At 61.5% G+C, this 13814-nt stretch overlaps 1 protein-coding gene across 1 annotated transcript in view; it reads right to left on the bottom strand.

Moving 5' to 3' along the window:
- Nucleotides 1-2541: 2541 nt before the first annotated feature.
- Nucleotides 2542-13814, bottom strand: part of EEPD1 (endonuclease/exonuclease/phosphatase family domain containing 1) — a 36937-nt gene continuing 25664 nt past the window's right edge. Inside the window, exons 4-8 of the mRNA XM_031951709.1 lie at nucleotides 8760-8870; nucleotides 7770-7904; nucleotides 6838-6979; nucleotides 5308-5502; nucleotides 2542-4486 (exon numbers count right to left, since the gene is read on the bottom strand). Of these exons, the coding sequence (XP_031807569.1) occupies nucleotides 4287-4486; nucleotides 5308-5502; nucleotides 6838-6979; nucleotides 7770-7904; nucleotides 8760-8870 (783 nt within the window). The 3' untranslated portion in view covers nucleotides 2542-4286. The remainder of the gene's footprint in view (nucleotides 4487-5307; nucleotides 5503-6837; nucleotides 6980-7769; nucleotides 7905-8759; nucleotides 8871-13814) is intronic.

Genomic DNA, 13814 nt, shown 5'->3' with positions numbered 1-13814 from the left:
AAGCATCGTTTTCTCGCTTAAATTCGTTTTAGGATCCGGCCGATGGGGACATGTTTTGTATGATTTCCCCCAATAATGGATTTTTGCTTTCCTTCTCTGAGGGCCCGATGGGTGGAAGGGGAGAACCCGGAACTCAAAAATCCCGAGTGTCTAACATAAAGCACACATCCCCCCCAAATCACTCTTTTCCCCCAGTAAGCCCATGGCAGGCACCCGGCTGGAGTCGGAAGGGAGGCCGGAGGCTGGGCCTGGAACGGCCCTCCCAGGCAGACGCCTCTCAGCTCGCTTATTGTGGCCGGTCCCCCCTGGGGATCCAGGGCGAGAGAACACGGGGCCAGGAGTGAGTGAGGAGGCCAGGGGCAGTTCTGGGGGGGGGGGTCTCAGGTCCCTCCCCCACGACCTCCCCAGCCTTGACCCCCAGGCCTTGGCTCAGTCTGAGATGTCGGAGCCCGAAGCCCGCCCAGGGAGCCTCCGGGATCGGGCCAGACTGGGCTTGTTTTGGTCCTGTACAAGAGAGGAGGCTTCAGCCTCCTTCAGCCTCCTCCGGCCTCCAGCTTTGATGCCTTCAAATAGAAGGCGCCGGGGCCGGCTCTGAGGCAGCGTCCCCCACCAAGGGCCCCGAGTCTCCGAATCCCAGATTTGTGTCAGGCCGAAGGGCCGGAGGCGCTGTGTCCTCCGGCGGCCGGCGGTGCGTCCTCCAGCCTCTACCTCCTTCCTGCCCACTGGAGGCCGCCCCGCTTAGCCTTGGCTCAGGAGCTTAGAATGGGGCGGGAGCGGGCAGCGTCAGTGACCGCTCGGAGACCGCTGGGGACAGGGCTCCCTGACCCGCCTGGGGTTTCCTGGTGCTCCCTGCACCCCCCGGGTCTCCTGGTGCTCCCTGACCCGCCTGGGGTTTCCTGGTGCTCCCTGCACCCCCCGGGTCTCCTGGTGCTCCCCGACCCGCCTAGGGTTTCCTGGTGCTCCCTGCACCCCCCTCTCCCCCCCGGGTTTTCCTGGTGGTCCCCGAGCATAAGCGTGCAGAGATCCTGCATCAGGCCTCCAGAACAACTATGGACTCCCCATTGTATAGATGGGAAATCTGAGACTCGATGCCGACCTATGGGAGGACGCCCGCGCCCCAGGAGGCTAAGGGGCTCCCGGGCGCTCTCAGAGCCTGGGGCGTGAGTGGGTGGGGCCGAATCCCTCGTTTGTGCGCTGCTAGTACTAGCACACGACCACTAGGTGGCGCCGCAGCGCAGGGAGCGCCAGCCCCACGGCCGGGACCCTGGGCGGGGGACTTCCCTCTCATCTGTTCTCGTGGCGGGCCCCGAGGCGCGGCCGGGCTCTAGCCCCGGAGCTTTAGCCAGCTGCAGTCCCGGCGGGCTCCCTGGCAGCGCGGCTCCAAGGCCGGGCCCCCAGCCCTGCCCCGGGCCCCCCTGCTTGCTGCTCCCCAGCTGCTGACCGCAGCCCCCCCCCCCCCACGGTCCCCCCTTGCCTGCCTGGGCTCCCGTCGCAGAGCCAGGATCAGGGCTCACGCGCCCAGCACACAGTAGGGGCTTAATAAACGTCAGATGTTCCAGAGGTCCGACCTCTCGCCGGGGCTGCCTGGGAGGGCTGGGGCGGTGTTTCTCTCCCCCCCTCCCCCCTTCCCCCTCCCCCGCGGCCCCGCCCTTCTTTCCCCCCAGCCCCCGAAGCCCGCCCCTCGCGCCTCCCAGTTAGGATCCTGGGAGCCCTGGGGGGGAAGGGGAGGCAGGAAGAGCTCGGACCGAACAAGGGCCCCGGAGCGTCTCGGGCACCGGCCGGGCTGGGGGGGGGGGGAGGGGGGCGCCGAGGCCGCCCCGCGGAAGGACCAGGCTCCGGGCCTCCTGGCGCAGCTCCCCGGCCGTGGGGGCCGCTTACACCCGGTCCTCACTTGAAGAAACTGAGGCAGGGAGGTCCCCCGCCTGGTGAGCGCTGGGACTCAGGTCCCCGCACCCCGAGCATTGTTCAGTGGGGAGTCTGAGGGCCGGGGCTGGGGACCCCGCCCTTCCTGGTCGTGGGGGGGAGGGGAGCTGTCCCCCCCATCTGCCTCCCGGGGCCCGGCTGCGGCCCGCCCCAATGCTTCCTCTCCAGAGCCAGCCCCCGCCCGCTCTCTCCCAGTGGGCCCCGGGGGGCCAGCCTTTACCTCCCCAGGGCAGGAACGGCCTCCCTTGTGAGGGCCCTAGCACAGGCCCGCCGGCCAGCGCTGCTTAATAAGTGCTGGAACCCACTCCCTGGGCTTGTCCCACCCCGGGCCCGGCCTCCCCGCCAAGTTAGCGCCCCCCCCCCGGGGGCCAGGGGCACGCGGGAGGCCCGAGGCGCCAGCCAAGGTGGGCATGGGGGGGCATGGGGAGACATGCGCAGAGGAAGCCGGGAGCCGCCCCCAGAGCGGGAAAAGGCAGCGGGGAGAGCCCGCCCCCCCCAGCAAGGGAGGCGTCTCCCCGGCACCTGGGGGCCGGGGCGCGGGCGTGGGGGGGGGGGGGCGTGGGGCCGGGGCTTGGCGCCCGTGCTGGCGCTTCAGGACGAGAACAAGTGCCACGGGCGGAACCACAACCAGCCTTCCTGCTGAGGTTTATTTCAAGTCAAATCAAGGCAATCCAGGAAGCATTTATTCAGTGCCCCCCACCCGCAAACCCGGGCCGGGCGCAGGGACCTGACCCAGACCCTGCCCGCCTCGGAGGGCGCCACTCCACGGGGCACGCCGGGAACCTCCGTTTTCAGAGGATGAGAAATGGGGGAGAGGCTGGGGGGGGCAGGGAAGGCTTCCCAGAGGAGGAAGCGCGGTCCCGGCCCCGGCTCCCGGGCAGCGCCAGGTGCCGAGGGGGACCGGCCCGGCGGGGAGCGCAGCAGGACCGAGAAGCCGGCCCTAAGGAAGAGGGCGGCTGCTGGGGGAAGCGTTGGGGAGAGGAGACATCGGAGGCAGGGAGACCAAGGGAGAGGCCGGAGGCGGCCTCCGAAGGGATCCCAAAGTCTGAGGGGAGGCTTCCGGGGGAGAGGCCCAACGGGCAGCCGGAGGCCGGCTGGAGCTCGCCAGAGGCCAGGCCCGCGGTTACCTGCGGCTAGACTTAATCTAGGGGAGCGAGTGAGAGCAGAGACAGAGGGCCCACGGGAGCCCGGCCAGAGCAGGGGCACAAGCCAGGGGCAGGACGGGGGGAGAAGGGGCCGTCGGAGAGGGAGGGAGGGCAGGGGAGACCCGAGGCGGAGTACCCGGCCCCGCCACAGCCCCAGCAGTCCCAGGGCCCCGGGCAGCCAGGGAGAAGCTGGCCCGGGTCAGAAGTCAGGGGCTTAAGGAAGCCGCCTGAGATGCCCGGCTCTGCTCTGACCTGGGAGAGCTATGGGAGAGCGCTTGAGGGGAGGGCAGGGACAAGGAGCCCTCAGGTGGAGGAAACAGGATGAACAGGAAAGTGAGCGGGGAAATGCTGGAGCTCCTGGGTGAGATGGGAGGGGGGGCCACAGGAGCCGGGCCCAGGGATCCAGGGCTCAGCCAGTAAGGGAGATGGCCTTGGCAAGGATGAAGGCTGCCTTCCTCCCCAGTGGTGCAAGGGAAGAGCAGGAGAAATGGGGTGTCGCAGTGGGAGAGATGGTGTGTCGGGGAGTAGGAAAGATGGGGTGTCCAGAAGAGGGAGCGATGGGGCATCAGTGGGGAACGAGAACCCCGAGCTCGGTGCCCAGGACCTCCATCCTTTCCACAAAGAAGGCAAGGCCAGGTGTGTGCTGAGAGCAGAAGGTGGAGAGGCGGGAACCTGGAGGCCAAAGGGCAGAGGGCAGGTTCAGATCACTAGCCAGGAGCATCAGTTCACCCCCATGGCATCATGGCCCTGGCCCCGGGAACACAAATGTGGGACAGGCACAGTCAGCGGGATGTCCAGCTTAGTCCCGCGGGAGCCGAGAAGGGCTAACTATTGGTGGAGGACGAACAGTGATGGTCAGAGAGGGCGTCCCAGGGCCAAGGATGACTCCTCGTTAACCTGGCCCTGGTCGGGGCCAAACCCGGGAAGGTGGGCACCCTGAGCAGGGCCGTTCTGAGCCTTCCAGGTGTGCACAGGAGGTGGGACCAGGGCCACTCGGAGCGTTCCAGGCCTTGCGGGGCAGATCGCCTGGCTGGCCTCCCAAGGACTGGCCCTCAAATGTCCGGTCGGAAGGAGTGCCGCTCTGTCCCCCATAAAGAATTCCCCCTTCGGTGTGGGCCAAGGCTGCAGAACGTTCCTGGACAACACGGAGGAGGCGGGACGGCGGGATCGGGGTTCCTGGGTCGGGTCCCTCCGCTGGCCATGGTGCTGTCTGGCCCGTCACCGCTCATGTTTACTGTGGGACTCGCTCTGCTCCAGGGACACGCCACTGCCTCCCCGGGAGGCCGTCTCCTTCTTCCAATCCTTGTCCATGTAAAATTCGGCCAGCACCGGGCAGTGGCCGGAGGCCACGCCGCCCCACGACCAGTTATCCGGAATCCAGGGGTTGGTGAGGCCTTCTCTCACCACCGCCCAGTGGCCTGTGGGGAAGGGGGAAAGCTGGACGTCAGGGTGTGCGCTTGAGCCTCTGAGGGCCTGGCCAAGGCTGGGCTCAAAACCTGCCTTCCCTCCGGGAGAGCAGAGGCCGGGCCCCCCTTCCTCATCCCTGCAACGGGGGTGGGGCACCAGATGGCAATCTGGGGCGGGAGGGACTCTGGGTCATGGTTAGCCAGGGTCAAGCCATCATTCTGCCCAACTGCCCAAAGCAAGCGCAGGTTGGACCCGGCATCTGAACTTGGCCAAGTTTCGTTTTTCAAACATCGTAATGTCGGCCGCAACATACGTGGCTCCCTTTGCCATTGCCTGCTACAGACAATTCTGACAGGAGGGTCTGGTCTACACCGGGCCTCCCAGAGCATTTAAAAGAAGGGAAGGCACCGGGTCTGGGCTCCCAGGGGGAGGATCCGGCCCCACCCAACTTCCTCCTTCCTTGTTTAGAGAAGCACAGGATCCGGCCGCCCACAAATCCCAGCCTCCTCTGCCAAGGTGCCCCCGAGGTCTGAGTTGTAACCAGGATGGGGCAGGCTGGGTCCCGCCTCAGGCTCACAGCCAGTCCCTTCAGCAGTCACCCCACCAGGAGCCCCCAAGTTCAGAGCCCAATAAAAGCCCTTTGGAGGTCCCAGAGCTGTGAGGCCGCAGCAGGAACAGCTGGTGGGCCCTGGTTTCTGAAGAAGTGGCCAAGCCAACCTAGAGCGTAACCTGAGGCCTTTGTAAAAATCAGGCCGCCTCCCCCCTCCCGTTTGACCCCAGCTGCCCCCACTTCCTACCCCCTCCTCAAGAAAGGGGGAGGGGCCTCTTTTACCTGTGAAAACCTTCTTCAGGCTTTTGCTGATCCAAACGTTGTCCAGGGACTTTGTGCCCTGGGGATTCTTGGTGCTGATGTCGGTGAAGGTGGTGCCGGGGACCAGGGCCTGGAATTTCTCTTTCCTCAAGATGTCACAGTCGCTGCTCTCTGGACCTTGGCCAAAGTCGCCCAGGATAACAAAGTCTTTTTCTCCTAGAATGAAGGGAGGCGGGGAAGGGAAAGAAAGGAGGGGGAGGGAGAGGAGGAGGAGGGGGAGGGGGAGGAGGAGGAGGAGGGAAAGAGGGAGAAAAAGGAGGAAGAGGAGATGGGAGAGAGGAAAACACAAAAGGAGAAGGAGGGAGGGAGAAGCAGAAAGGCTCTTTAAGAGGGCACATCTCCTTTCAAGTTTACAGGCCCAATCTGACCTGCACCAGAGCAGCCTGGGAGGGAGGTGCCATCCTCCCCTCTCCCGCAGGTACAAAAAGCTCCAGGCCGTTGCTGGAGATTACTTCAGCTGCTGAGGCCAGGGACGGGCACCCACTGGGGCTGTGCCAGAGGTCTGGCCCCTGCTGCCCCCACAAAGCAAGCCCAGCCCTGGCGAGCGGGGCACCCCCCCCCCTCCCATGACTCCTTCAGAGGCTGGAGGGGCCGCCGGGGCATTTATGGCTGAGCCCGGAGCAGCTTTGCTCCCCCCCATGCCCGGTGGGCACCCGAGGCAGGTGGGCAGGGAGCCAGGGAGGAGCCTGCTTGTCTAGGACGGGGCTGAGGGGCTTTCATGTGGGAGAGGACCGATGATAATAAGCCCCAAATAATAGCCTACAACATCTCCTCCACCCACGTGCTAATTGTGGCTCCATTTGTGGCTCCATTCGTGGCTCGGGAGAGGCTGCAGCACAGCGAGAAGCATGAGTGGGAGTCCCCCGGCCCCTGAGAGCGGCCTCCACTGTCTGCAGGCCCGGCAGGGTCTGGGCTCTGTCCCCTGAACCACCCTGTGCAGGACCCTCAGCTCCTATCTGAACGTTGAGGGATGGGTGAGGGCGGACCCGAGGATCCTCCCAGGAGCCTACAGTATCTCCAGTGCTCCCCGGTACCCTCCAGGGACGGATCTGCCTCCCCTGGGGGTAAAGATCACCCAGCCCCCGGGGCCCGGGTCTGCCCTTCCCTTTCTAGAGTCCTTAGGCTGCTGGAGCTGGGCCGGGGCCTGGGCACGTTGGGGGTGTGAAGGGCCTTGGCAGGGGCCCCACAAACCTTCCTGCTGGTCACCAATTCTCCCTGCCCCCCCAAGCCTAGACCAGCCTGGAGAACTGTCCCATAGTGTCCCAAGGCTTCAGCCTGGCAGCGCCCCGCCCACGATCTGCCCGTGCCCCTCCTGCCTGCGCCCCGCCCACAACCCGCCCGCCTCTCCCAGAGCAGGGCAATTCCTCAGGCACAGGGAGATGCCGCGGCCCAGGAAGGTAGGAGGTGGCAGAAGGTCCCTTGGGCCAGGGCCGGCTTCTGCCCGGGGCCCCACCAGCCTCGGGGGTGGGAGCTGCCCCCTTCCAGCCCTACCTTTGAACATGTCCTGCAGGGTCGTGGCAAAGGGGGCCGCTTTGTGGCTGTTGCTGGGGGTCTTCCCGGCATTGTCGCCCCCCACGGGGCCGGCTGGGGCGGCCAGACACAGGTTCACCAGCATGAGGTCGTTTGCCCCAATCTGGGCAGAAGGAAACAGTCAGAAAAATGAGTCTGGAGGGGGCGCCACAGGCCGAAGCCCTGCGGCCTCCTGGAGGAAGCAGATGTGGGCGGGGGTCCTGACTGAGGGCACTAGGGGCAGCCCCAGGGAGCTCCCCCAAGAGGAAGAAACTGGCCTGGGCTGAAGGCGGGGCTACCCTTCGGGTGCTGGAGCTGCCACGCCCTGGGGCTGGGGTCTTCCAGTAGGAAACTCCCCCTCTGAAGAAAGGGGCGCCCACCCCCAACCTCAAACCAAGGGAGCCGCTGCCCAGGGTCCCCAGTCACCCGGATGCAGCCAGCGGGCACACGAGGGGTGCGGGGGGGGAGCTGGGGGAGCTTCTGCCCCCACTCTGGCCCGGTTCCCACAGTTCCCAGCAGCCGCCAACCCCCTGCCGGGACTCAAAGCCCTGGGAAATGCCGCTGGAGATGGCAGCTCTGGAGCAGGGGTCCCCCCAGAAAGGGGGGGCTTCCTCTGGCCCCCTGAGACTGGATTTGATTCCAAGCAGGGGCCAGAGGCTTCCAGGATGGCCCGCCTAAGGGGTATAGAAAGACCTAAGCTGGGGCTGCTGGGGTCCCACAAATGTCTAGCTAACCCTAACCCTAAATGCACCCCCCAATTTACAGGGGAGGAACCCAGGGAAAGGGCCCGGATGGAAGTGGAATTAGAGCCCGCCAGGCCCAAGGGCAGCACTTTACCCGGGCCCAGATCCACCCTTGCCACATCCCACGTCCCACTCACACACAGCCGCCCCCACCACCACCACCGAATGTACCTTAAAGTGCGCCACGTAGGGGGCAGGGGCCGAGTGCTTGCCATTGCTGGGGGCCGGGGGCCCCTCCAGGATGCTGGCCTCCCTCAGCTCCACCCCCGCGGCCGCGTCCCACAGGAAGCCCAGGTAAGCCCCGCCCTGTCAGGAAAGAGCCCCTGGTGAGAGGGTGCAGGAAGCCCGGGGTCCGTGTACAGATCCCGCCGGGCTGACCCCAGCCTCAGTTTCTCCCTCATCTGCAGCTGCGCGGGTGGTTGGGAGGCAGAGAGGCCCAGGGGAGGCCAAGAGGCCCAGAGGCCCCAAAAGAGGTTCCAGGAGAGGCCCAGAGGTCCCAAAAGAGGTTCCAGGAGAGGCCCAGAGGCCCCAAAAGAGGCCCAGGGGAAGCCCCAGGGGAGTCCCCAGGGGAGGCCCAGAGGCCCCAGGAGAGTCCCCAGGGGAGGCCATCCAAGCCAGCTCAGAGTTATGGCGTGACCCTCCTCATCGTAGCTTTGGGGCCCCTCAGGGGCGTCAGCTCTTCTTCCCGGGACTAGACATTTCACTGCCCTGGGACTCGGTTTCCCCATCCGTAAATTGGGGATAATGTAAAGCTCAAAGGCTGCCGCCCCTGTAGGGCACTGAGATGCATCCTCATCACTCTGGCTAACATTTGCATGACTTGCAGCATCAAGAATGACTGTTGGGGGTTATGCTGTTACTCTCGGGGCCCACATTTCCTGCCCGTTTAGGACGATTATCACAGCGACGTCTCTACAGCCTCCCCCTGTGTCCAGCCCCTGGCGAGAGCTTCACAAATGCTGGAGCTGCTGACCCTCACACAGAATCCGCAAGCTGGCACTACTGTGACCTTCATTAAACAGAAGCTGAACGACTTGCCCAGAGTCAGGCAGCTAGTGAGTGCCCGAGCTGGATTCGAATTTGGCTCCTGGTGGCCTGGACACTGCCTAACAGGAGTTTGGTGAGAGCAGGGACCCCCCTTCCCCCCGCACCTTCCTTTACCTGAGGGGGCAGGCTGGAGGGCTTCCCGGAGACGGCGGCTCTCCAGGATCCGCGGGGGCCCTTCCACTTGCGGATGCTGGGCAGGGTGGGCTGGTTGAGCTCCATACAAAACTGCCAAGAGAAGACACGAGTCCGGTCAGAGCCGAGGGGGCAGCGGGAGACTCGGCAAAGAGCCGGCTCGGAGCTGGCCATTTTCTCAGGAAGTGACTCTTTCCCATCAGCCACAATGGCCCCAGCTAAGGCTCACGGAGGCTTTCGGGCGACCACAGGCTGTCCTCGGAGCCGGGCAAGCCATGGGATGGGGCGCTGCCCAAGGGCACCCAGCTCCGGAGAGGCCCGCGGCCAATGACCTCAGTGTCCGGCCCCGAGGTCACCCCTGCCACCATGACGGAAGCCAGACCTGCGCTGCTGTGGAAGAACCACCTGCTCCCGTGCCCAACCCAAGGGGATGTCAGCCAATGAACGGCTATGAAGGGCGGCCCGTGTGTGGGGTGAAAAAAGGCAAAAATCGGGGCCTGCCCTCAAGGAGCTTCCAATCTAAGGAGACTGGCCAGCAGGTACATCCGAAGCCGAGTTACAGGCAGGACAGAGGGGGTAAGGGGCAGGGAGGCACCGGCCCTGGCTTCGGGTCATGAAGACACTGCCCTCATCTATGAGGCTTCTACCAGCCAAGCAGCTTTTCCCCAGACCTGGCTGGGCAGTCAGGGGGCGAGGGCCCAGGGAGACAGTTCTGGGAGGCGGTTCCAGGGAGAAAGGTCCACGCGCTGCCCCCAGGGACTCTGGGAGCAGAAGCGGGCGCTTTGCTGAAGGTCATTTCCTGGGACGCTGTTGTGGAGGCTGTCTGGGTGCCGGCTGTCCCCAAAGGACCAAGGGATGACATTTCCCTCCAGGATGGCATTTCTGAAGCCCCAACTTCTGCCCCACAATTGCCCTTCACCCTTGTGGGTCCAAAAGTCCTCATAGCTGGGCTTGGCAGGCAAATCTGGGGCTCCCCCGAGTCTGTAAGGACTAAGGATGCAAACATATACCAAGGCTGAGTCTTGGCCCTTCGGTATGAAATTGTGCAGCTGCAGACAGAGCGTTACCTCACCGGCCTGCAAAAGGTCGGGGCTTCCAGGGCCTGGGGAAAGCCGGCCTTGGTGATGTTGGGGGGGGGGAGGCTTGGGCAAAGGCACAGATCCAAGAACAGGGACTGCCTTCCCTGGCCAAATTTCCCAGCCACAGGGAGGGTTCTGCCTTCTATCAGGAAAAACAAAAGGTCCAAGTCTGCAAATGCTCTGGGTTCACAGATCTGGGTGAAGCAAAGGGGGGGTCCAATCAAGCCGCACAGCCGGCCACACATACCCCTCCCCCACTGCTCCAAGCCCCCACAGCCCCCCACCCCTCCATGGTCCAGGCCTGGGGAAATCTGAGGCCAGACTCTAAGAGGATGAAACCAGATTCTTCCCAACGAGACTCCCCAGGTGCGGAGTGGAGCTCCTGTTTCTCGGGAGATTTAATCCTCCCAGAGCACCTGACTCACACCTGCGGGAAGTGGCTGCTGGGCCCCATTAACCCCATGGGGAGTCCTGGAGACAGCACCATGTGACCCCAGGTCTCTCCTGAACCAGGTCTCAGTGCTGCTAAACGATGCTCAGTCACCAGGTATGGGGGAGCCATGGCTCTGGGCCAAGGGCGGGGTGACAAAGAGGGACTACGGCCAGAGCGCTTCTAGTCCACACCACCGCCCTGCTGCCCTACTGGGCTCCCCTCTCAGCCCCATAGCCGGCTGCTTCTGGGGGGGGGGGAAAGAGGGGAAGAGTTGGGCCCCCTCAGCTTCCTCAAGGCCCCAAGTGGGGGGAGAAGAAAAAGGGAGAGAGGAGGAACACTGGGTCAGGGGGGAGCAGGGGAGCTGAGTGGGAGGGCCCTCCTGTTCCCCAATCACCGTGTGAACCTTGCCAGGCTTTGGGACACTGGATTAAGTCCCTGGAGGCTTTTGTGCTAAAACTGCCCCTGCAGAGCCAGCTCCGGCGGGTGCCTTCCTCCCATCCAGGGGAAGGCCAGGGCGGGGGTGGGGGGGTTGGGGAGTAGAGGGAATATTGACCGACCCTGCCCCCAATGGAAGGCTAGTTTGGGCATCAGAGGATCTCTCTGACCTCAGTTTCCCCTTCTGTAAGATGGGGGGAGGGGGGACTCCAGTCACTGTGAACCCAACAATGGATGAGGAACAACATTTGCACTGATTTCTCTGTGACCCCCCCCTCCCCCACTTAGACCCAATAGAATGCTAACTTTTCTCTGAAGGTGTTTTTTATCCCTAGTGCTAAAGTGTCCCCATCAGTCTCATCATACTCTGTGACCTATTGGAGTCTTCTTGGCAAAGATGCTACAGCGATTTGCCGATGCCTTCTACAGATCATTTTACAGATCAGGAAAGTGAGGCAAAACGAGTTAAGGTCTCCCGGCTAGTAAGTGTCTGCAGCTGGATTTGAACTTGGCTCTTCTTGACTCACCTATAAAATTTCTATGTGGTGCTAAGATAGACACACACATACACACCTCTATATGTATATATACACACACACATATGTAATATATTCATATATACGTGCATATACACACATTCTTGTGCAGTCCCTTTTCGAAAAGACATCATTTAGCAGTAGTTTCTCCAATCGTTTTGTTCAGTTTCATATTCTCCCTTTTGTTTAACTCGTCCAAAACGGAGAGAGCAATACTGAAGCCTCCCGTCGCTCCTGTGTTTCTATCTATATCTGCTGTAGCCCAGATAAGGTTTCCTTTATGAATGTGGATGTAAAGACATTTGGGGCATCTAAGCTTGTTACTGACACCGCTTGTTGTTTCTGGGCCTTCAGCACAACATTGTTTCCTCGTTTATCGCTTTTCCTTTCGGAATGTTTCTTTTTGCTTGGTCGAACAGCATGTTTGCAAGTCCTGTTTCTTTTGGATTCATTTGATGCAAAGGCCATTTCTTAATCCCGTTAGTGAAATTCTGTATCTTTGTTTTTTAAACATGTTTCTTGTGACAGATTATAAATTAAATCTAATCTGTTGCCTTTTTCATTTTATTGTTTAATTCATTCACGTTTAAAGTTACGAGTTAGGTTTACATTTTTCTTAGCTCGACCCTAATGTCCTTTTCCTCCCCATCTTTCATTTATATCTCTTTAGTTGCTAAAGCTTAAGATGGTCCTCTTGCCTTTCTCACCTCTAATCTCCACCTTCCTTTGGTCCATTTATTACCCTTCCTCTTGAGATTTTGTTCCTTCCTTTCTGCTTCAAGAATTTAATTCTTTTCCTCCCAACTAATCAAGCAGATTCCGCCCCCCCCCCCCTCTCCTCCCATGCAACGAGTCCTGTTCCTTGTTTTTTGTTTAATTTTCTCTTTGTGCCCCTTTATGCCATATTTCCTTCCAGTGTCACTGGTTTCACTGTGGATAGATCTGCTTCTCTTCAAAGTCTCTGAGTTTCCTTCTTCCCGAGATCTTCGGTAATTTCAGTATTTTCCCCTATTGCTCCCTTTCTGACTCCCTTCCCTCTGATGATGGTTTCCCCAGGGACTGGATCTCCAAGCTCAGCCTCTCCCAATGCAAGCTAATTCACAGCCAAGTTCCCTGCCCCATCTGAATGGGGGAGGGTGGAGCACAGAATTGTCCCCAGTGGGATGCTGTCCCTCTATCCCTCAGCCCTCTGGCCTGGCAGACCAGGGGGCTGCTACAGGGGCCCACAATAGCCCAGGATGGTTTCTACCATTCAAAGTTTGGGTATCCAAGCTCTGGGAGGGGTGGGGGGATTGAGTTCTACTTCAAAGTTCCCCTAATTACTGGCCCAAGGCCTCTGTTCCCACTTCTACAGAAGCCTTTGGAGAATAGATGCATAAGTCGGAATCCCACCAGATTTACTGTTTTCTGGGCGTCAAGAAAGCACTCAACCTGGCCAAGCAGAACATGGCCTTCGAGGCTCTCTCCCAATATGGCGCTTCTACCAACCAGCCAAAATCCTGCAAGAGCCCTTGACAGACTGGCTGAGAGTACTACAGGTGCCGAATTATTGCACCCATCTAGAAGCCTCAAGGCACCTGCTGCTGCCGGGGAGACTGCCGGGTACAGGACCCAGGGGAGAGTTGGCCCCTCCTGCCTTCGGAAGGCCCCGGCTACAGCGCCGGGAGGCAAGTGGAGGGGTTCAAAGCACAGCCCACAGCTCGGTCATTCTCAGCTGATCCGAGAGCCCAGGTCAAGACAGGGATGTGAGCAATGGGAGTTTGCAGACTCCCCCTCCTCCTCCCCCACATGCAGGCCATCTCTATGCTTCCCAGTTTCTCCATTTACAAATGAATGGATCGGCCTGAATTACCTCTGGGCCTTAGCCCAGCATCCCCTGCACCAGCACACAGGAGGAAACCGGGGCTCTCCTTCGGCTCCGCCGCCCATCTACAAGGTTCAGCCACCAGGGGCTGCTGACATCGGGGTCTGCACTGTTCAAAGTATCCCAGAGCACCCAGAGCCCAGAGCATCTAGAGCTTCAGAGCCTGGAGTATCTACAGCCTAGAGCCCCAGAGTCCAGAACCTAGAGCCCCAGAGCCCAAAGCCAGGCCAGCCAGCTTCCTCCCCCTCCCCCGCCCCTCTTTTCAGCCGTCTCAGTTCTTGTGGTTGTGTTTAATCAGGTCGGGTTTTGCCCCCATGGTTGATGTAAAAATAAATTGTGTTTAAAAAAACTACCCGAAGCCAGCAGGCTCCTTCCCCCCCCCTCCCCCCCAGCAGCCTCAGTCCGTCACCCGCCCGTCACTTATAAATATCCCGGCTATTTTTTACACAAGGGATTATCTGTGAGGGAGGGGCCCAGTTATCCGAGATGAAAGGATTGAATTAATCCTGCCTGGCTGGGGGAGGGGCAGCCCCATTCCATTTGGGAACCGAAAGGGAGCCTCGGGAGAGGGACGGGCCTGGGGGCAGATGGGAAGGCAGGAAGGGAGCTGCAGGCAAACCCAGGAGGGGGATGGGCCTTCACAGGCCGCCCCGCCCTGCCGGGCCCAGCTGGGACCCCTAGCCGCTGGGG

The sequence above is a fragment of the Sarcophilus harrisii genome, chromosome 1 (genome assembly GCF_902635505.1).
Source record: "Sarcophilus harrisii chromosome 1, mSarHar1.11, whole genome shotgun sequence".
NCBI classification, from domain to species: domain Eukaryota; kingdom Metazoa; phylum Chordata; class Mammalia; order Dasyuromorphia; family Dasyuridae; genus Sarcophilus; species Sarcophilus harrisii.
This window is presented reverse-complemented; position numbering and strand designations above follow the sequence as displayed.